General features: G+C 43.4%; 1 protein-coding gene across 1 annotated transcript in view; it reads left to right on the top strand.

Moving 5' to 3' along the window:
• The window catches only part of frem1a (Fras1 related extracellular matrix 1a), a 68,388-nt gene that overhangs the window by 14,825 nt on the left and 30,359 nt on the right, over positions 1–23,204 (top strand). Inside the window, exons 7-16 of the mRNA XM_062064428.1 lie at positions 3,338–3,469; positions 5,000–5,344; positions 7,673–7,815; positions 12,680–12,879; positions 12,949–13,039; positions 18,483–18,650; positions 18,725–18,933; positions 19,005–19,098; positions 19,406–19,658; positions 21,720–21,893. Of these exons, the coding sequence (XP_061920412.1) occupies positions 3,338–3,469; positions 5,000–5,344; positions 7,673–7,815; positions 12,680–12,879; positions 12,949–13,039; positions 18,483–18,650; positions 18,725–18,933; positions 19,005–19,098; positions 19,406–19,658; positions 21,720–21,893 (1,809 nt within the window). The remainder of the gene's footprint in view (positions 1–3,337; positions 3,470–4,999; positions 5,345–7,672; positions 7,816–12,679; positions 12,880–12,948; positions 13,040–18,482; positions 18,651–18,724; positions 18,934–19,004; positions 19,099–19,405; positions 19,659–21,719; positions 21,894–23,204) is intronic.

Below are 23,204 nucleotides of genomic sequence, written 5' to 3'. Positions count from 1 at the left end.
TAGTTTAAGAACAACATTTCTCAACCAGCGATTGCAAGGAATTTAGGGATTTCACCATTTACGGTCCGTAATATCATCAGAAGGTTAAAAGAATCTGGAGAAATCACCGCATGTAAGCAGCAAGGCTGAAAACCAACATTGAATGCCCGTGACTTTCGATCCCTCAGGCGGTACTGCATCAAAAAGCGACATCAGTGTGTAAAGGATATCACCACATGGGCTCAGGAACACTTCAGAAAACCACTGTCAGTAACTACAGTTTGTCGCTACATCTGTAACAAAAAAATTGTCCAACAGTTTAAAAACAACATTACTCAATGAGCTATTGCAAGGAAATTTAGGGATTTCACCATCTAAGGTCCGTAATATCATCAAAAGGTTCAGAAAAACCTGGAGAAATCACTGCAGGTAAGCGGCAATGCCCGTGACAGCCGGTACTGCATCAAAAAGCGACATCGGTGTGTTGAAAAGGATTCGCAAATCATTGTATTCTGTTTTTATTTATGAATTACACAACGTGCCAACTTCACTTGTTTTGGGTTTTGTACCTGGTATATCATAAAGTGCAACATAGTTAAAAAGTACAACAATATAAAATGTTCACGCACTATACATACAGATGGGATAAGCACACAGTTTCAAATAAAAATACTAAAACCGCCATACCGGGGCGGTATGGCGTAGTAATAATAATAATTGTATTTATAAGGCGCCTTTCTGGGCACTCGAGGACACCGTACAAGATCGAAACAATAAAATCAAATTGGATGAAAACAACAATAATAACAACAACAAAGATAGAGAAGAAAATATGATTATGATGAATAAGCAGTCAGGAATAGGTGTGTTTTGAGTCTTAATTTGAAGAGGGATATTGAGTCCAAGTTTCGAAGGTCTGGTGGCAAAGAGTTCCAAAGATGTGGGGCAGAGCGGCTGAAAGCTCGGGCACCCATGGTGGACAGTACAGTTTGGTGGACAGTAGTGGGTAGAGCGGCCGTGCCAGAAACCTGAGGGTTGCAGGTTCGCTCCCCGCCTCTTGACATCCAAATCGCTGCCTTTGTGTCCTTGGGCAGGACACTTCACCCTTGCCCCCGGTGCCACTCACACTGGTGAATGAATGATGAATGAATGATAAGTGGTGGTCGGAGGGGCCGTAGGCGCAAACTGGCAGCCTCGCTTCCGTCAGTCTACCCCAGGGCAGCTGTGGCTACAAATGTAGCTTACCACCACCAGGTGTGAATGAATGATGGGTTCCCACTTCTCTGTGAGCGCTTTGAGTATCTAATAATAGAAAAGCGCGATATAAAATCTAATCCATTATTATTATTATTAGAAAAACAAATATGAAGGAGCAAGTGGAATTGTGTATCTTACACAAAAAAACATTGCACATTAGTCCCAGGGGCGTATGCCAAATGCATATGTGGAAGTCGATTCCTAGCAGTTCCACTGAAGACACGGCACAAGAGCCAAGTGTGCAGTTGTTAACAAAGGTTTTAATACTCAAATTGTTTCAACAAAGTTGCTCTCCCCCAGAACGTTACTTTTCAGTCACGTCCGTATCCTCTCTCTCTCTCTGCTCCCGGCCGCTTACTGTTAAAGACAACAGATGATTAGACAACTCGTACCACCTGGGAAATCTAATCACCTGCCAGCTGTGTCTCGCCGTCAGCCCTGCACAGCACCCTGTCTGATGGTGCTCTGTCTTCAGCACCATGGACAGAGGCGGTGATCTTTGCTCCTGCAGGCGTGCTGTTCACACTCTCCCTCATATTAGAAAATAATATATAAAGAGATCATGCGCAAAAACAGATATCTCAATGTTTTTTTGTTTTTAGTAACTGAATGTTTTTTTTGTGGAGCTTTTCATGTGGGTTGCAATGAAATCCTTTTTAACAACCAAAATGATATTCTCAAAAAAAATAAAAATGCACATTTCCACCAAAAAAGGGAATTTTGATAACTTTGTTCAAATTTTGCAACAAAAATAGATACCGTATTTTACGGATCATAGGGCGCACCGGATTATAAGGCGCACTGTCGGTGAATGGTCTATTTTCTATCTTTTTTCATATATAAGGCGCACCAGATTATAGGGCACATTAAAGAAGTCATGTTATTAATATTTTTATTCTAAATGTAAAACACTACCTTGTGGTCTACATAACATGTAATGGTGGTTCTTTGGTTAAAATGTTGCATAGATGATGTTTTACAGATCATCTTCAAGCCGCTTTCTGACAGTCGCTTCAGGATACGCAGTTTTGTGGGCGGTCTTATTTACGTGGCTCACCTTCGGCAACGTCTTCTCCCCGTCATCTTTGTTGTAGCGGTGCAGCGTGCAAGGACGGGAGTGGAAGAAGTGTCGAAAGATGGAGCTAACTGTTTTGATGACATTCAGACTTTACTTAAATCCATAACGGAGCAGCATCCGTGAAAAACCGTCCGACCAGAACTCTCTAATAACTATTGGGTGAATAATGTAAACTCACTACACCGGTATGTTTTAGTGCTTTCATGGCGAGTTTACTGACAGATATAAGTAAGAACTTTACACTACTTTATATTAGAAATGGCAACACCGGAGGATGAATGTCCCATAACAAGAAGACAGAGAAAAATAAGAAGCTTATCGACTACGGTGTCGCCACTGACTACAAAGGCGGATGCGTGCACATTTTCAGGACTTATGCAGATCCCAAATACAGATCAGCAGGTACCAGAAGGTAAGAAAAGTTGCTTTTGTATAATATTGTGAAACAAAACGGCAGATAATATGTCTTACCTTATAGACACACCATAATAATATTCATATGTTGAAGCACAGTACAATCCATCAAGCGGTGCGGCTTCATAGCTTACCAAAGTCGTACTAAAACATTTTGATAGATTTTTGAGCGCCGTGTGTAATGTTCTATATCTTCAATGGAACATATAAAATGTTGATGTTGTTTACTTGAGTCATATTGCAGTCTACACGTATCTCTTATGTGTGACTGCCATCTACTGGTCACACTTATTATTACACCATGTACCACATAAAATAGCTTTGAGGTTAGGTGCACTGTCGAGTTTTGAGAAAACAAAAAGATTTTAAGTGCGCCTTATAGTCCGGAAAATACGGACCTGTATGTTGACTTAATTTAAAATCGAACACTAACCCTGGATTCCCCCCCCCCCACCCCAAAAGCTGTGTTATGACTTTATTCCCTAAACTCTACAAAATGTTTTGTCATTGTATTTTTCCAAATTTTCGTAAGAAACTATATCACATTTTTATATTGTTATTACTTTGATCTCATAACATTTTGAAAATAATGTACAATAACTCTTGCAGGTCTCAGCCTGTTGGAGGGTCAGTCTCGCCGGATAACGTGGGAGCAGCTGCAGATTGTGGACAATGACAACATAGACGCTGTCCGTATCATTGTGGTGGGCGGCCTTCTACATGGGAGGCTGACTGTTCGAGGTAAGATTGCATTGGGTACACGGCATTGTTGGAAATTAGACGATGTTGTTGGACTCTATTGGTCTTTTTTCCAGTGACACATCCCAGACTTTGTTGAATTTAATCATAATACAGCTCACGAGTGTGTATATTTTATGCACTCACACCAAGTCTGGGATATGCTCCTAATTGGGCTACGGATGGCCTCCTTGAGGTATTAGTCCCTCCAAAGATGGATCAGAATGAGCTCCTATGGTGGAGTAGATGCAACTTTACATTGTTTCTATTTCTAAGAGGTGCTTCGTTAGATTCAGGTCTGGGATCAGTTGACACACTACAGCACCTTGTCTGGAAGGAACCCAGAGAGCAGCTTAATCTGTAACCTAACAGTAGACTCTGTACCTCTGGCACAGACATGGGCAACTGACGGCCCGCAGACCATATACGACCCGAGGCTTTGTTGAGTAACCCGGCCCTTGGATTAATTTCCAATTTAAGAAAGATTCTAAGAAATACAGATGCAAATGATTGTAATTAGGCGGAGGGCGTTCATAAACTCGTATGCTCCTGTGTTGAGAAGCCAGCTCGCAACATTGGCTCCCAAAATGTTCTGTTTGCAACAAATCCAGCTCTGCATCACGGCGACTCAGACCATGAAAGCTGTGGATTTGTTAGCTTTTAGTACATTACTTCCTTTATTTATGAGACCCATTTAAAGGAAGTCAAGTTAGTGACTTTGTTGATATCCATCCATCCATCCATCTTCTTCCACTTATCTGAGGTCGAGTCGTGGGGGCCAGCAGCCTAAGTAGGGAAGCACAGACTTCCCTCTCCCCAGCCACTTTGTCCAGCTCTTCCCGAGGGATCCCGAGACGTTCCCAGGCCAGCCGGGAGACATAGTCTTCCCAACGTGTCCTGGGTCTTCCCCGTGGCCTCCTACCGGTCGTACGTGCCCTAAACACCTCCCTAGGGAGGCGTTCGGGTGGCATCCTGACCAGATGCCCGAACCACCTCATCTGGTTCCTCTCGATGTGGAGGAGCAGCGGCTTTACTTTGAGCTCCTCCCTTTAATGGCAGAGCTTCTCACCCTATCTTTAAGGGAGAGCCCCGCCACCCGACAGAGGAAACACATTTCGGCCGCTTGTACCCGTGATCTTGTCCTTTCGGTCATAACCCAGAGCTCATGACCATAGGTGAGGATGGGAACGTAGATCGACCTGTAAATTGAGAGATTTGCCTTCTGGCTCAGTTCCTTCTTCACCACAACGGATCGATACAGGGTCCGCATTACTGAAGATGCCGCATCGATCCGCATGTCGATCTCACGATCCACTCTTCCCCCACTCGTGAACAAGACTCCGAGGTATTTGAACTCCTCCACATGGGGCAAGGTCTTCTCCCCAACCCGGAGATGGCACTCCGCCCTTTTCCGGGCGAGAACCATGGACTCGGACTTGGAGGTGCTGATTCTCATCCCAGTCACTTCAAACTCGGCTTGAATCCTGAATTTCCCCATTGCGGTACTAATAAAGGCCTCTCTTCTCTCTGTAGGCAGAAAGGGCTTCATGTTTACCGTCAGTGACATAAAAGCCGGCGTCGTTTGCTATAACCACGACGACAGCGACTCCACCAGTGATTTCATTGTGTTCCGCATCACTGATGGCCATCACCACACCCGTCACAAGTTTCCTGTTAAGATTCTCCCGAAGGACGACAGCCCTCCGTTCCTTGTGGCCAACGTCCTGCTGGAGGCGTTGCAGGGTCAGATTCTCCTGCTGAAAGGCTCCTTCATTCAAGCGTCCGATATGGACTCCAGCGATGACTACATCCTTTTTAATATAACCGCGCACCCACAGGCGGGGGAGATCATGAAGATTCCAGGACCAGGGCTAACAGGTCAGGCAAAAATTTAACTACACTAAAAATATTACTAGGAAAGATGTTGAAGTGAATTAATTAACTCATATTATGTTCTAGATATGGTGAATGTTTATATTGAACTTGGAGAAAGCGAACCACCAGGTTCAAGTAAATAATGCTTGTGAATGAGCCTTAGTTGAACATTCGCATGTGGTCTGGAATTAGCTCTCTCACGAGAAGAGGCAATAAAACCTGGCTTCGGAATGCAAAAGTTATAGAGATTCCATGTTTATCTTAAACGTCAACCTACAAGTTATGGTATACATCTGTTGTCTTCCCAGTCACTATTAGGGATGATGTTCGAAACCGATTCTCCCGGTTGTTCGATAAGAAAATAACCGATTCCATGGACTCAAATCCCTTTTTGAGAACCGGTTCCCGTTATTGAGGCCACTATAGTTAAGCAAAAGAGTTGGTTCTTTATTTGAATCCCTGGGGACGAATTGGGCAATGTTATGCCCATTTGATTGTAGACTCTTACTGACACCTTGTGGCGATATGAAAATAGTACGCGTCAATAGTTTGGGCACTTGCGGGTTGACGATGTTAGTCCAGTTCATGAGACAATTGAGAAGTAGACAAGTTGTGTTAGCTCTTACAAGCCTTGGAAAAGATAAGTCTGTCGTAAACTGTTTAACTTGTTTATGTAACTCAATATTAAGGTGGAAAGTGGTAAATTTGATAGTAAGATGTTTATTGAAAACGATTTTTGTGCAGTGTTTCAATGGATGTTTTGAGGACTTAAAATGGCTGCCAGTCACGTATTTCCACCATCGAAATAGTTTCAACACTCAGAAGTCTTTGTTTGATGATAGTACTGTACATTTGTGTGAAGCTAATATTTACATATTGTGTGTTACATTTCAGTATGTTAATTCAACCACATAGCTTATACATTTGTCATTGTGTGTATTTCAGTTTAAAAAAAAACCAAAAAAACAGTCCAGTGCAAGACAAAAGTAAAGATAGGAAAAGACAAAGCAAGATCAACAACTGTGTGTGTAGTTAGTATGTTCCAATAGCAGCAGAAGTGCACTTTTTGGAGAGCTGTATTATTTTCAGTTTTGTGCCCAAGGGACTGATTTTATTTAACACTATATTATTATTTATACACCTACAGTGATCACAGAGACAGGTTGTTTTTGTGTCACTGTATATATTTGTTTTTCTGAAAAATTCCACTTAATATAAATGATAATGATAAATGGGTTATACTTGTATAGCGCTTTTCTACCTTCAAGGTACTCAAAGCGCTTTGACAGTATTTCCACATTCACCCATTCACACACACATTCACACACTGATGGCGGGAGCTGCCATGCAAGGCGCTAACCAGCAGCCATCAGGAGCAAGGGTGAAGTGTCTTGCCCAAGGACACAACGGACGTGACTAGGATGGTAGAAGGTGGGGATTGAACCCCAGTAACCAGCAACCCTCCGATTGCTGGCACGGCCACTCTACCAACTTCGCCACGCCGCCCCATATACTTTGGGCAACAACAGTCAATATTTATTGATTTTATTATTTTAGGGGGGTAACAGTCAATATTTATTTATTTATTTTATTAAATTTTTTTCTTATAAAATAAAAGTGAGCTTTTGTTAAACCAAATATTGTGTTTTTTTCCATATACAACAACCTATCTGGATTCGATAAGAGAATCGATAAGGAATCAGTTCGATAAGAGGATTCGATAATGGGCTCGAACTCGATAATTTCTTATCAAACATCATCCCTAGTCACTACACACGAACATCTCCTTATATGGTCAGGTTTGTCCTGTCCTGACTTAGCACACACTCAGACAGAGAAATAAGGAATATATAACTGATGGTTCGGCTCTTCCAAGTTAGGAGTCCTTCATTTTTTGACCGGAGTCCCTCCAGGTACTGCAGACCTGTTTAATGACACTCGCTTGTAATAAAGCAACTTTTTGTTCAGCTAAGCGTCCCCGACGTCTCTTTTGATCCAGCCGCACTGCCGTGTCGCCCTCCTGCCCGGGAGAGGGTGACAAGACCAGAAATACACTTCAACATCTTTTACTATTCCAACTTTGTTTTTCACAATATTTTTCACAATATTTTTCACAATATTTTTCACAAATTTTTCACAATATTTTTCTCAACATTTTTCTCAATATATGGTATTTGCCCCACAATTGTACTTTTATTTTCTTAAGAACTCCCTAAAAATTGAATGTTTCATGATATTATGATACCAGATCATATGAAAAATATGAACAAAATAAAGGAAAAAATGGATACCTATTGAGTGACTTTAATTTTCTCTGTTGATATTATCCAGGTTATAATGTCAGCAAATTTCTCCAGAGGGACCTCTCTCAGTCCATGATTTATTACCGACACACAGGAAATGAGATGTTCGATGACTCGTTTGAGGTGGTCCTATCCGATATCCAGGATCCCCCAAACTTGTCAGAACCTCAGGTATGTATGGCAGTCGAAAATGCTAAGCACGAATAAGGAGAAACAGGAAATGTGTCGGAAATTCATGGAGAAAAATTGCAATGATAAGATAATAGAATGACAATTTTAACACCAGTTCATAAAAATGGGCTGATTTAAAAAATCAAAAAATGCTGACTTGAAAGACTACACAGATGTAGACGTTGGAATTTGCAGAAGGTGCGAGTTCCATAGTTTAGGCCTGCAAATTTAGTTTTTTTTTCTAATCCTAGGGAAACATAAATGAGACTGGTCCTGATACTGAAATCGGAGGACTAATGCAAGCACAGGGACGATGTGATTGTAGCACAGACAATGAGCTGCATTTTGCACCAGTTTTAGTCCATGCATAGGGGACTGGTCAAGGGCAAAATAAAAAGAATTGTAATAGTTATGCATGAGAAACAGAAGCATATTCAAAACCCTTTGAAAAACATTTTGTTTCACCTTAGCAAGACTTCCGAACTGGAAAAGCTTGCTTTAATCACTGAGCTGATATGTTTAACACGTTTAAAAGACCTGTAAATATACGAATACTGAGAAAAGTATTATGAAAAAGGAAATTGTAGTTCTGAGAATACAATAGAGAGTTGAATAAAAAACAAGAAAAAGTTAATAATAAATGAGAAATACATGAAAAGAAAAAGTTGTTTTAAGTTGTAGTACAGTAGTGTAATTTTGGGAAAAGGATCATTAATCTTTTGAGGACAAACATATGCATACTTGCCAACCCTCCCGGTTTTACCGGGAGACTCCCGGAATTCAGCGCCTCTCCCGATAACTTCCTGGAAGAAATGTTCTCCCGATAAACTCCCGGAATTCAGCCGGAGCTGGAGGCGACGCCCCCTCCAGCTCAATAGACTTAGACTTAGACTTAGACAAACTTTAATGATCCACAAGGGAAATTGTTCAACACAGTAGCTCAGTTACAATGATGGAAAGGACAATGCAGGTATAAATAGACTAATATAGCTATAAAAAAAAATCTAACATATATACGAATATATACATAATATGTGTACAGAGTAATTTATATACAGATATATTATATTATGTCTATAACATATATACAATATAAACCAATGACCATGTACAATATTACAGTATATACAGTCTATATGACAGCAGCAGCATAAAATGGAGAGTAGGTCCAGCAGGAAATAGAAAACAGACATTATAAACAAAGAGAAGTAGCTAACATGTCAGGTGTCAGGTAATAGGCAGATGTCATCTATTGCTGTATGGCGAGTGATTATACAGCTGGATGGAGTGTGGAATGAAGGAGTTCTTGAATCGCACAGTGCGGGAAGGAAGTTGAAGGAGCCTGTTGGAGTATGAACTCCGCTGTCCCTTAATTGTCAGGTGGAGTGGATGGGCAGGATTGTCCATGATGGCCAGCAGTTTGTCCAGTGACCTCCTGTCCCTCACTGACACAAACGCCTCCAATTGCGTGCCAATAGTTTGGCCGGCTTTCCGGATCAGATTATCAATCCGGTTTGAGTCCCTTTTGCTAGTGCTGCTCCCCCAACAAACCACTGCAAAGTACAGTGCACTGGCCACAACAGACTGATAAAATATCTCCAACAGCTTGCTGCACACATTGAATGACCTAAGCTTCCTCAGGAAAAAGAGTCTGCTCATGCCCTTCTTGTAAACAGCTTTGCAGTTGTCCTTCCAGTCCAGACTGCTGTTCAAGTGGACTCCCAGGTACTTGTACTGCTCCACTACTGCCACCTCCCGGCCCTGGATCTTGATGGGCTCCACCGGGGTCACTCTCTTCCTGAAGTCGATGACCAGCTCCTTGGTCTTGTCCACATTAAGGACCAGATGGTTTGCCTGAGACCACTCCACAAAGTCAGCGATCAGTGTCCTGTACTCCAATTCCCGTCCCTCTCCGATACACCCGACCACAGCAGAGTCGTCAGAGTATTTCTGCAGGTGGCAGGACCTGGAACTATACTGGAAGTCTGAGGTGTACAGGGTGAACAGGAAAGGAGACAGGACGGTCCCCTGTGGAGCACCTACACCACTGACCACAGTATCCGACACGGAGCTCCCCAGTCGCACAAACTGGGGCCTGTCAGACAAGTAATCAGTGATCCAGGAGACAATGGATGAACTGACACCCATCCTGAGCAACTTGTCACTCATCAGAATTGGCTGAATGGTGTTAAAGGCACTGGAGAAATCAAAAAACATGATCCTCACAGTGCCCTTCCCACCATCCAGGTGAGAGTGAGCATGATGCAGCAGGTAGATAACAGCATCGTCCACTCCTACATGGGGCTGATATGCAAACTGTAGAGGATCCAGGGAAGGAGCCACCAGTGGCCTCAGCTGATCCAGCACAAGTCTCTCGAGGACCTTCATGACCTGGGACGTCAGGGCTACAGGTCTGAAGTCAATGCGGACCTGAGTGGGGACAGCGGCGACAGTCTGTTTTCAGGTCCGCTTTCCCACGATATAAACAGCGTGCCTGCCCAATCACGTTATAACTGTAGAATGATCGAGGGCGAGTTCTTGGTTTCTTATGTGGGTTTATTGTTAGGCAGTTTCATTAACGTCCTCCCAGCGCGGTAACAACACACAACAACAGCAGTCACGTTTTCGTCTACCGTAAAGCAGTTTGTCTGCCGTAAACAGCAATATTGTGACACTCTTAAACAGGACAATACTGCCATCTACTGGATAGCCTCCGGAACACTGAAATTCAAGTATTTATTTTATTTATATGTATAATAAAACAAATATATATATATATATATATATATATATATATATATATATATATATATATATATATATATATATATATATATATATATAGCTAGAATTCACTGAAAGTCAAGTATTTCATAAATATATATATATATGTATATATATATATATATATATATATATGAAATACTCGAGTTGGTGAATTCTAGCTGTAAATATACTCCTCCCCTCTTAACCACGCCCCCAACCACGCCCCTCCCCCAACCACACCCCCGCCCCGCCCACGCCCCCGACTTCGTCCGGAGTGGTCCGTCTGCATCCCGAGAGAACGAACCCCGCAGTAAGATGCGACCCCCACGTGACAAGGGTTTTAGTCGAGTTTAAGAAAGTGCCAAACAGTCCAAAAACTTTGAATCAATGCTCAGCTCTTTTAATCCCACCCTTCCTCACAGGAAGTTACATCAATAAAACTATCCCAGTAAAAGATGTTGTAGTATATTCATGACAACGTTCCTGGTGAGTGAAGGGTTGGGCCAGTGACACAGTGCTGTGTAGTGCTTTCTAAATGAAAGGTTCCTACGCCTATAGTTCCTTTTTACTCTGCTTTTCTGTCTCAGTAATGGCACTTTGTCTTTTTTCTTGGTGAACTCTATGATGATGATGATGTATAGATGTTGTTGACATGTTGTGCCAATGCCGTTGTAAGACCGCCCACAAAACGGCGATTCCTGAAGAGATGCTCAGAAAGCTACTTAAAGATGATCTGTAAAACATAATCTACCGTATGCAACACTTTCACCAAATAATCACCAAAACATGTTATTTAGACCATAAGATAGTGTTTTAAATTGACAAAAAAATCATAATATGACCCTTTAATGCGCCTTTTGTATGAAAAAAGACCTGAATACACCCGCTCATCGCCAGTGTGCCCTATAATCCGGTGCGCAATATGATCCGAAAAATACGGTATTCTGTGGGAACAGTCACAATAAAATTATTGAGCAGTCTTGTTTGGTGGCTGCAGGATTAGGTCTCTGCTTTTTGCCGATGATGTGGTCCTGATGGCTTCATCTGGCCAAGATCTTCAGCTCTCACTGGATCAGTTTGCAGCCGAGTGTGAAGCGACTGGGATGGGAATCAGCACCCCCATGTCCGAGTCCATGGTTCTCGCCCGGAAAAGGGAGAAGTGCCATCTTCGGGTTGGGGAGGAGATCTTGCCCCAAGTGGAGGAGTTCAAGTACCTCGGAGTCTTGTTCACGAGTGAGGGAAGAGTGGATCGTGAGATCGACAGGCGGATCGGTGCGGCATATTCAGTAATGCGGACGCTGTATCGATCCGTTGTGGTGAAGAAGGAGCTGAGCCGGAAGGCAAAGCTCTCAATTTACCGGTCGATCTACGTTCCCACCCTCACCTATGGTCATGAGCTTTGGGTTATGACCGAAAGGACAAGATCACGGGTACAAGCGGCCGAAATGAGTTTCCTCTGCCGGGTGGCGGGGCTCTCCCTTAGAGATAGGGTGAGTAGCTCTGTCATCCGGGAGGAGCTCAAAGTAAAGCCGCTGTTTCTCCACATGGAGAGGAGCCAGATGAGGTGGTTCGGGCATCTGGTCAGGATGTCACCCGAACGCCTCCCTAGGGAGGTGTTTCGTGCACGTCCGACCGGTAGGAGGCCACGGGGAAGACCCAGGACACGTTGGGAAGACAATCTCTCCCGGCTGGCCTGGGAACGCCTCGGGATCCCCCGGGAGGAGCTGGACGAAGTGGCTGGGGAGAGGGAAGTCTGGGCTTCCCTGCTTAGGCTGCTTAGGCTGCTGCCCCCGCGACCCGACCTCCGATAAGCGGAAGAAGATGGATGGATGGATGGATGCTCTTCGAAAAAAAATTTTCAAAATTATGTCATGCAATACTACTTTTTTCATAACAATACAACTTGATGTTCACAAACATTTTTTTTAATGTCATTATTATTTTATTATATGTTTGAATATTCCACCTCCATTATTGTAACCTTACAACATTTCTTCCGTAGTAGTATGACTCAATTCCTGTTGAACTTTTTCATCAAGTTACAATTTCAAAGTATACTTTTTCTCGTAACATTCCGCCTTTATCCGATGTCGTGCAGGTGATCGTACTACACATTGAGAGCAAACCTCAACAGCCACCTAAAGAGGTTCCAGGTACCAGGCGGTGTCTCGTGGTCAAAGAGACAGATGTGGTACTTTTGACACAGGAGCACCTTTATTTCCAAGACAAAGAGTCACCACTAGATGGCGATGTCACCTACGCCGTCACGACTCTGCCTTTCTACGTAGACGGCCAAAGGTAAGTACGTCATAGCGATACATATAACATTATAAAAAATACCCTATTTGTTTGTCCTATGATAAGCAGCAGTGTAGACGCCGGAAGGTTGTTCCTTGTGGACAGCATACCCAAATTTGTCAAAGACGCCAATGCACCAGTGTTGAAGCTCTTCACGCAGGTAACTTGGCATTTTTTAAATCCTTTTTGTTGGCCCAAAAATATGGGCAGCACCATATTTTTGGAATACAATGATTTGCAAATCCTTTTCAACCCATATTCAATTGAATGCACTACAAAGACAAGATATTTGATGTTCAAACTCATAAACTTTATTTTTTTTTTGCAAATAATAATTAACTTAGAATTTCATGGCTGCAACACGTGCCAAAGTAGTTGGGAAAGGGCATGTTCACCACTGTGTTACATGGCCTTTCCTTTTAACAACACTCAGTAAATGTTTGAGAACTGAGGAGACACATTTTTGAAGCTTCTCAGGTGGAATTCTTTCCCATTCTTGCTTAAAGTACAGCTTAAGTTGTTCAACAGTCCGGGGGTCTCCGTTGTGCTATTTTAGGCTTCATAATGCGCCACACATTTTCAATGGGAGACAGGTCTGGACTACAGGCAGGCCAGTCTAGTATCCGCACTCTTTTACTATGAAGCCACGTTGATGTAACACGTGGCTTGGCATTGTCTTGCTGAAATAAGCAGGGGCGTCCATGGTAACGTTGCTTGGATGGCAACATATGTTGCTCCAAAACCTGTACGTACCTTTCAGCATTAATGGTGCCTTCACAGATGTGTAAGTTACCCATGTCTTGGGCACTAATACACCCCCACACCATCACAGATGCTGGCTTTTCAACTTTGCGTCTAGAACAATCCGGATGGTTCTTTTCCTCTTTGGTCCGGAGGACACAACGTCCACAGTTTCCAAAAACAATTTGAAATGTGGACTCGTCAAACCACAGAACACTTTTCCACTTTGTATCAGTCCAACTTAGATGAGCTCAGGCCCAGCGAAACCGACGGCGTTTCTGGGTGCTGTTGATAAACGGTTTTCGCCTTGCATAGGAGAGTTTTAACTTGCACTTACAGATGTAGCGACCAACTGTAGTTACTGACAGTGGGTTTCTGAAGTGTTCCTGAGCCCAGGTGGTGATATCCTTTACACACTGATGTCGCTTGTTGATGCAGTACAGCCTGAGGGATCGAAGGTCACGGGCTTAGCTGCTTACGTGCAGTGATTTCTCCAGATTCTCTGAACCCTTTGATGATATTACGGACCGTAGATGGTGAAATCCCTAAATTCCTTGCAATAGCTGGTTGAGAAAGGTTTTTCTTAAACTGTTCAACAATTTGCTCACGCATTTGTTGACAAAGTGGTGACCCTCGCCCCATCCTTGTTTGTGAATGACTGAGCATTTCATGGAATCTACTTTTATACCCAATCATGGCACCCACCTGTTCCCAATTTGCCTGTTCACCTGTGGGATGTTCCAAATAAGTGTTTGATGAGCATTCCTCAACTTTATCAGTATTTATTGCCACCTTTGCCAACTTCTTTGTCACGTGTTGCTGGCATCAAATTCTAAAGTTAATGATTATTTGCAACAAAAAAAATGTTTATGAGTTTGAACATCAAATATGTTGTCTTTGTAGCATATTCAACTGAATATGCATGATCTTTTTAAAGTGTTGGAAAGATTTGGATCTGGTAACTCAAGGCAACAATCGAAACATTTTAAGACCTATAATTATTCAAAAAGGCCGTCATGAAGGGGTATCCTCTCTCCATTATTTGGTTGGGCAACAGAGCCTCTCGCAATAGCAATAAAGTGAACAATTCAGAATCAGAAATACTTTATTAACCCCAGAGGGGAATAAAGGCTTGAGTGGGAATCAGGAAATATAGAATTGTTCTCGACGCTGACGATATTGTACTAATGTTGTCCAAACTGACAGAGTTGATCCCATCATTACTACAGCCGATTAAAACCTTTGGTAAAGTAACTGGTTGTAAGGTAAATAATAATAAATATTCTATACTTTTACTTAAGCACGATGAAAGAAAGATTTCTTGTAGTGGTTCAATTCAATGTCGTTGAAAGATTTTAATATCTAATGATAATAGAAATATTACAATTATATTCCATATTTCATATTACAATCATATCCTAAAAATGTTTCAATTTTTCTTCACGGCGCAGCTCAGGTGAACACAGTGCCATCTTCTTTGTCGTGGCTGGACATATTTTCTGATTGCATCCAGATAATCGGAAACAGCATCCATTCATTCATTTATAATAGCTTACATTGCAGCTAAATGAGCCAATAGCCGAGCTAATAATCAATACAAGAAATGGTGGCCCGGGCGGCCGCCTGGTTCACCTGGGAAGAGCACACACAACATTCAAAAATCAGCATTTTATGGAACTTGAAACAATTAAGGACTTGAACAACTCAGAGTTAGGTTTAACATTAATACCAAAAACCTCAGTTGAAACGTTGAACAGACTGCAAAGACAAGATATTTAATGTTCGAACTGAAAAAAAACTTTTTTTTTTGTGGAAATAATCATTAACTTTAATGGCAGCAACACATTGCAAAAAAAGTTGTCACAGTGGCATTTTTACCACTGTGTTACATGGCCTTTCCTTTTAACAACACTCAGTAAACGTTTGGGAACTGAGGAGAGCAATTTTTGAAGCTTTTCAGGTGGAATTCTTTCCCATTCTTGCTTGATGTACAGCTTAAGTTGTTCATCAGTCCGGGGGTCTACGTTGTGGTATTTTAGGCTTCATAATGCGCCACACATTTTCAATGGGAGACAGGTCTGGACTACAGGCAGGCCAGTCTGGTACCCACACTCTTTTACTATGAACACATGCAGAATGTGGCTTGGCATTGTCTTGCTGGAATAAGCAGGGGCGTCCAAGAAAAAGACATTGCTTGGATGGCAACATATGTTGCTCCAAAACCTGTATGTACCTTTCAGCATTAATGGTGCCTTCACAGATGTGTAAGTTACCCATGCCTTGGGCACTAATACACCCCCATACCATCACAGATGCTGGCTTTTCAACTTTGCGTCTTTAACAAGCCGGATGGTTCTTTTCATCTTTGGTCCGGAGGACACAACGTTCACAGTTTCCAAAAACAATTTGAAATGTGGACTCGTCAGACCACAGAACACTTTTACACTTTGCATGAGTCCCCCTTAGATGAGCTCGGGCCCAGCAAAGCCGGCAAACTTTCTGGGTGTTGTTGATAAATGGCTTTGGCTTTGCATAGTAGAGTTTTAACTTGCACCCACAGATGTAGCGACAAACTGTAGTTACTGACAGCGGTTTTCTGAACTTTTCCTGAGCCCATGTGGTGATATCCTTTACACACTGATGTCGCATTTTGATGCAGTACCGCCTGAGGGATTGAAGGTCATGGGCATTCAATGTTGGTTTTCGTCCTTACTGCTTACGTGCAGTGATTTCTCCAGATTCTCTGAGCCTTTTGATGATATTACAGACCGTAGATGGTGAAATCCCTAAATGTTGTTGTTAAACAAATTTGCTCAGGCATTTATTCACAAAGTGGTGACCCTCGCCCCATCTTTGTTTTCATGGAAGCTGCTTTAATACCCAATCATGGCACCCACCTGTTCCCAATTACCCTCTTCACCTGTGGGATTTTCCAAACAAGTGTTTGATGAGCATTCCTCAACTTTCTCAGTCTTTTTTGCCACTTTTGCCAGCTTTTTTGAAACATGTTGCAGGCATCTAATTCCAAATGAGCTAATACTTGCAGAAAATAACAAAGTTTACCAGTTCGAATGTTAAGTATCTTGTCTTTGCAGTCTATTCAATTGAATACAGGTTGAAAAGGATTTGAAAATTATTTTATTCAGTTTTTATTTACGATTTACACAACGTGGCAACTACTTGTCCAGGGTGTACGCCGCCTTCCGCCCGAATGCAGCTGAGATATGCTCCAGCACCCCCCGCGACCCCGAAAGGGACAAGCGGTATAAAATGGATGGATGGACAACATGCCAATTTCACTGGTTTTGGGTTTTGTAGCAAAACTAGTCTTTTTATGCCGTACAAACCAGGCCTCAACCAACTTTTTATCTCACTTGCGCCAACACACGCACTCATGGCACTTAGCCACTGATGCGTTTATGGCCACACAAAAAGTCGGACAACTCCAACACCACACAAATTGCAAATGCCAAGCCGTTACACAATGACGCCCCAATCAGATATGTAGGTAATCTACTGTCATTTACTAAGAACATTAATTTATGGATATTTATACTGAAATGGGGCAACACGGTGGAAGAGGGGTTAGTGCGTCTGCCTCACAATACGAAGGTCCTGGGTTCGATCCTGCACTCAGGATCTTTCTGTGTTCTCCCCGTGGCTGCCTGGGTTCCCTCCAGGTACTCCGGGTAACTTCCAAAGACATGCACCTGGGGATAGGTTGATTGGCAACACTAAATTGGCCCTAGTGTGTGAATGTGAGTGTGAATGTTGTCTGTCTCTCTGTGTTGGCCCTGTGATGAGGTGGCGACTTGTCCAGGGTGTACCCCGCCTTCCGTCCGATTGTAGCTGAGATAGGCTACAGCGTCCCCGAAGGGAATAAGCGGTAGAAAATGGATGAATGGATGAAATCCTGAAATGCTGTTACTAATTTACAGGACAGAAAGTTACAGGAATGTACACTTTATTCCATGCTTACATCTCATTGTGCAACATGTGGATGTTTCAAGCAGAACTAAATGGGATCTCTGAAAGGGGTAACATTTATTTTCAAGGCAGGACCCCCACTTAAAAATATGATACTAGTACACAGCTCATGAAAGACTAGATGTTTCGTTATTTTCATTGTAAGTCGGCCAAACCACTTACAGAATATTAGAAGGATAATCTCATGGAAAGGATTGCTGTCATTTGATTATAACAACAAGACATGTAACTTGTTATTAAGTCAGTTTTGGGACATGTATGCCGCTGGTATGGCCACAGTGTGCCCGTCTGATGTTGCTCAAATTTGCTCCGCTAAATCCTCAGGGAGTTTTTGCGTTTGCTCACATCACACATGAAAAATTTAAGACAGGGTTTTTAGGACTATTCACCCCTGCCAAAGTTTTTAAAAGTCTTAATTTTTAAGGACAAAGGTATATGTTAGTGTGTGGACATAGAAACAAGTTGTTTAGTTTACACTTCTCTAGTTGTATTAGTATTAAGAGCTAAAATAATAAGATAAGATGCTATTAAAGTAAAGTAAAGTACCAATGATTGTCACACACACACTAGGTGTGGTGAAATTAACCTCTGCATTTGACCCATCTTCTTGTTCACCCCCTGGGAGGTGAGGGGAGTAGAGAGCAGCAGCGGTGGCCGCGCACGGTAATCATTTTTGGTGATTTAACCGCCAATTCCAACCCTTGATGCCGAGTGCCAAGCAGGGAGGTAATGGGTCCCATTTTTATAATCTTTGGTATGACTCGGCCGGGGTTTAAACTCACGACCTACCGATCTCAGGGCGGACACTCTAACCACAAGGCCACTTAGAAAACCATTGGAACCGTAAAATGTCCCTTTGTGTCTCCTGTATTCAGCATGCCATCAACTTCATGAAAGTAGCCTACATGCCTCCTATCCCTGATATTGGTCCCTTTCCTCAACACGTCCAGTTTGTTCTCTCTGTAACAAACCAACATGGCAAAAAACTGGATGGAATCTGCTTTAATGTCACTGTGCTGCCAGTGGACAACCAACCACCGCAGGTACGGGTGTTGAAACACCCCCGCAAAAAGTGGTGATCATTTCTGCTGTCATGTTTAAAGATTTCTGGGTTTAGGTCATTACCAACCCTATAGTGGTAGATGAAGGTGGGAGTAGCCGGCTAGGCCTGGAACATCTAATATTGTCAGATGTGGACTCCGTTAAAGATGTATTGCGGTTGGAACTCCTGAGGGAACCGAAGCACGGAACCCTGCAGCTGAACAGCTTGCCTCTAAAACCGGGACAAGATTTTAGCCTGCATGACCTGACGAGCCATATAGTTAGGTCTGTATGTGGTCAACTTGTTTAGACTCGGGCAAAGGCTCGTCTGAGACTTAGTAATGTTTACTTTTCAGGTACAACCATGACAATTCAGAAACTGCAGAGGACAACATTGACTTTGCAGTCACTGATGGAACCAATAAGATCAGTTTTAGTCTACAAGTAAAGGTAAGTATTTACACTACATCGAGTACCAGGTTGGTCTGTTTTCCCTATGAAACTGCACTCTTGGAAAAAAGTACCAGAAGTCCTAATCCTTTTAAAATCCGCCCAAGTATCTACTTACTTAGGTCTTTGCTAGTGTTGAGGACCAGATAATTACTCTTGCTGAACCAGTTTCACAAAGTTGTCCTGTTTGATGGGGATGCAGGCCACACCTGGGTCTCTGTGCATGGGGGTGTCTAAGACTCTTATATTCCACCGTTCACATACAACTTCTGCATCTGACGCAATCTTTGATTGTTTTCTTTTTCAGATAATGCTTATCAATGACGAGGCACCTGTTTTGGTTCCTGGCTTGAAACCCGTACTTAACTGTGATGAAGGACACACAGCTGTCATTACAGCTGAGTACATCTGCGCTACTGACATTGACAGTGACAACAACAGCCTTTCCTTCCTGATAGCTCGGCAGCCCTCTCAGGGTTTGGTGCTGAGAAACGGCACTGTCGTGGATCACTTTGTTCAGGCGGATATCGTCGCCAGTGTTATTAGCTACAAACACACAGGCAAGCAGAATAAGTTAATTGAGTACATGGGGGTGTCTGCTCTTCTTCCATCTGTTTTCCCGTGGCATGTGTTAAAATATATATGCTTTTACAGTCCCTAAAAGATCATCTAGGCCCCAAGGTCCATTTCCTGGAGTGATGGATGGTCTATCCATCCATCCATCCATCCATCCATCCATCCATCTTCAACCGCTTATCCGGAATCGGTTCGCGGGGACAACAGTTCCAGCAGAGACCCCCAGACTTCCCTATCCAGAACAATATTAGCAACTTCCTCCTAGGGAATCCTGAAGCGTTCTCAGGCCAGAGAGGAGATGTAATCCCCCCATCTGGTCCTTGGCCTGCCGCGGGGTCTCCTCCCAGTGGGACGTGCAACGAGGACCTCCCATAGGGAGACACTTGTGAGGCATCCGCACGAGATGCCCGAAGGAGCAACGGCTCTACTCCGAGTCTCTCTTGGGTGACTGAACTTCTCACCCTATCTCTAAGGGAGATGCCATCCACCCTTCTGAGGAAACTAATTTCGGCCGCTTGTATCCGCGATCTTATTCTTTTGGTCATGACCCACACTTCATGACCATAGGTGAGAGTAGGAATGTAGATAGCTCGGTAGACAGAGAGCTTTGCCTTCTGGCTCAGCTCTCGTTTCGTCACAACAGTGTGGCAGAGAGACTGCAATACTGCCCCAGCTGCTCCGATTCTCCGGCTGATTTCCTTCTCCATCTTTCCCTCACTCTTGAACAAGACCCCGAGATACTTAAACTCCTCCGCCTGGGACACCTACTGATATGGAAGAGTATTACACGGTTACTCTGCCGATCTCTAGACAGCACAGACACTCAACAACGGCACATTTGCGGATTGTAATTACTGGTTTGCAAAAAATATTTTTAACCCAATTAGGTGAAATTACATAATCTCCCACGGCACACCAAACAATATCTCACGGTACACTAGTGGTTGAAAAACACTGGTCTAGATGTTCAAAGGATTAGGAGGAAGGGATAAATCGGCAAAAACTTTATTAAACAAGCCAAAAACCCATTCACAGTCGTTTCAGCGTGCACACAAAGGGACGTTTTCCCTGCGCTCACCAGTCACGACGCATTTATTGACTAAAAATAGAAACTCTCCAAGCAGGAACGAAGAACGGATGAACAGGGATTTTTTTCCCCCCTTTTTTAAATGCAATTTTCCTTTCCGCAAGTGTTAAAAAAGGTCCATTGATAGAAGAGTTTGTGAAAAAATGTCTGTATACATAAACACATTCAGTGCGTTTTGAATTTTGTCCCCTGTGCAATGAGTTTGAGCCCGTTGTTCTAGGCCAGGGGTCGGCAACCCGCGGCTCTAGAGCCGCATGCGGCTCTTTAGCGCCGCCCTAGTGGCTCTCTGGAGATTTTTCAAAAATGTATGAAGAATGGAAAAAGATGAGGGGAAAAAAAATCTATTTTTTTGTTTTAGTATGGTTTCTGTAGGAGGAAAAACATGACACAAACCTCCCTAATTGTTATAAATCCCACTGTTTATATTAAACATGCTTCACTGATTCGAGTATTTGGCGAGCGCCGTTTTGTCCCACTAATTTTGGCGGTCCTTGAACTCACCGTATAGTTTGTTTCCATGTATAACTTTCTCCGACTTTCTAGGACGTGTTTTATGCCACTTCTTTTTCTGTCTCATTTTGTCCACCACACTTTTAACGTTGTGCGTGAGTGCACAAAGGTGAGTTTTGTTGATGTTATTGACTTGTGTGGAGTGCTAATCAGACATATTTGGTCACTGCATGACTGCAAGCTAATCGATGCTAACATGCTATTTAGGCTAGCGATATGTACAATGATATTGCATCATTATGCCTCATTTGTAGCTATATTTGAGGTCATTTAGTTTCCTTTAAGTCCTCTTAATTAAATTTATATCTCAAGACACATGTAATATGGCTTTTAATTTTTTGCGGCTCCAGACAGATTAGTTTTTGTATTTTTGGTCCAATATGGCTCTTTCAACATTTTGGGTTGCCGACCCCTGTTCTAGGCACTAAGCTTGTTTGTGTTTTTTTAGGGCCGGAGATTGGACTCACTCCTCAACATGACACTATCAGCTTTGTGATTTCTGATGGCGAAAGGGAACAGTTGGCTTCATGCTGTGATGGAAGAGCAGGAACAGCACTTCCTGTGCTTGATCTTCATGTAACCATTTTCCCAGTCAACAGCCAGCCACCCTCACTCAGAACAGGTGCGTCCTTCTACCAGAACTGCCACTTCAAGTTGTCTCAGTCTCACTGGTTTTATTAACACAAGGGTTTGTACGATTAAAATTCAGAATCAGAATCAGAAAGACTTTAATAATCCCTGAGGGGAAATTAAGATTTTCAGCACAATCCCATCCAAGATCAGACAAACATTACAGGGAGACAGAACAGGATCGCTGACGGGTCTGCCAACTTCCGGCGCCCCTTACAAAAAAGGTGAGAAACAGGTAAACGCTGGGGAGGGGAGATGAGAAAAAAAAATTTAGTCTAAGACTGGGCCCCTGGAGAGGGGGTCCAGACTGAGACCAAGGAAAAAGGAAACCTCATAGCCTTCTTCTTCTGTCGTGTGTCTTTAGATTTTCAGCTCTGTTGAGGAGAGCCAGGTCAACGTGTTGACCTGGCTCGCCATTCGGTGGCCGGTGTTTGGGGCAACTATTTACTATATGCTCTACTGTCTGGACTGGGTCCCCACACTCGCGGGAGGCATCTTCCGCAAGTCCCCACCTCTTCATTGCTGCTCCGTAGCATCCGACGCCGGTCCTCAAGCGGTTGAGGGTTGTCCACTGCTTCCGGGGCAGTTCCTGGCCGGAGACGTCTGTGGGGTCGTCGATGTAGTGGTGCAGCCTAGATGGTTCTGCTAACTTCCATTGTTCTCTCCATCTCGTCTTGACCCAGGTGGCCTTGGAAGTATCACCTGATGTGCTGAGCAGCTCGTGGGCTTGCATGGCAAAGGGGCGCCTTGACTTTAGGCGCACGCGTCGTGGTGTTTCTGTGACGATCTTATGGAGGAGGTGGGATTCGCTGGTCTGTGCCTTTCGGGAGAGGGCCAGTGTGGCTGCTTCTCGTCTGATGTTTGCCGGGGCGATGCCAGCGAGGATGGGCAGTTGGTTTACTGGGGTCCCTTGCAGGCACCTGGAGACGGTCCGCATAGCGCTGTTGAGGGCGACATCCAACTTCTTTACATGGGCGCTACGGCACCAAACCGGGGCACAGTACTCGGCGGCTGAGAACACCAGGGCCAGCGTGGACATGTGCAGTGTCTTCGTCGTGGCTCCCCATGTGGTGCTGGCTAGCCGCCGTATTAGGGCGGCAACTCATAGCCCTAGCACACATACACGTGTGTAAGAGGGAAACATCAAAGAACACAAAGGACATTAAAACCAGCCACGTCTACACACTGCCAAAAAAGTAAAACAACAACAAAAAAACATAGACACTGTGGTGGCCTCTGCGGTGTTCCATGCCCTCGTCTATTGGGGTTTGGGGGAGCATGGCCAGAGACAGGAGCAGCAACC

This window comes from Entelurus aequoreus, linkage group LG12 (assembly GCF_033978785.1).
Source record: "Entelurus aequoreus isolate RoL-2023_Sb linkage group LG12, RoL_Eaeq_v1.1, whole genome shotgun sequence".
NCBI classification, from domain to species: Eukaryota; Metazoa; Chordata; class Actinopteri; order Syngnathiformes; family Syngnathidae; genus Entelurus; species Entelurus aequoreus.
The sequence above is the reverse complement of the archived record's forward strand: the minus strand, read 5'-3'. Positions and strand labels throughout refer to the sequence as shown.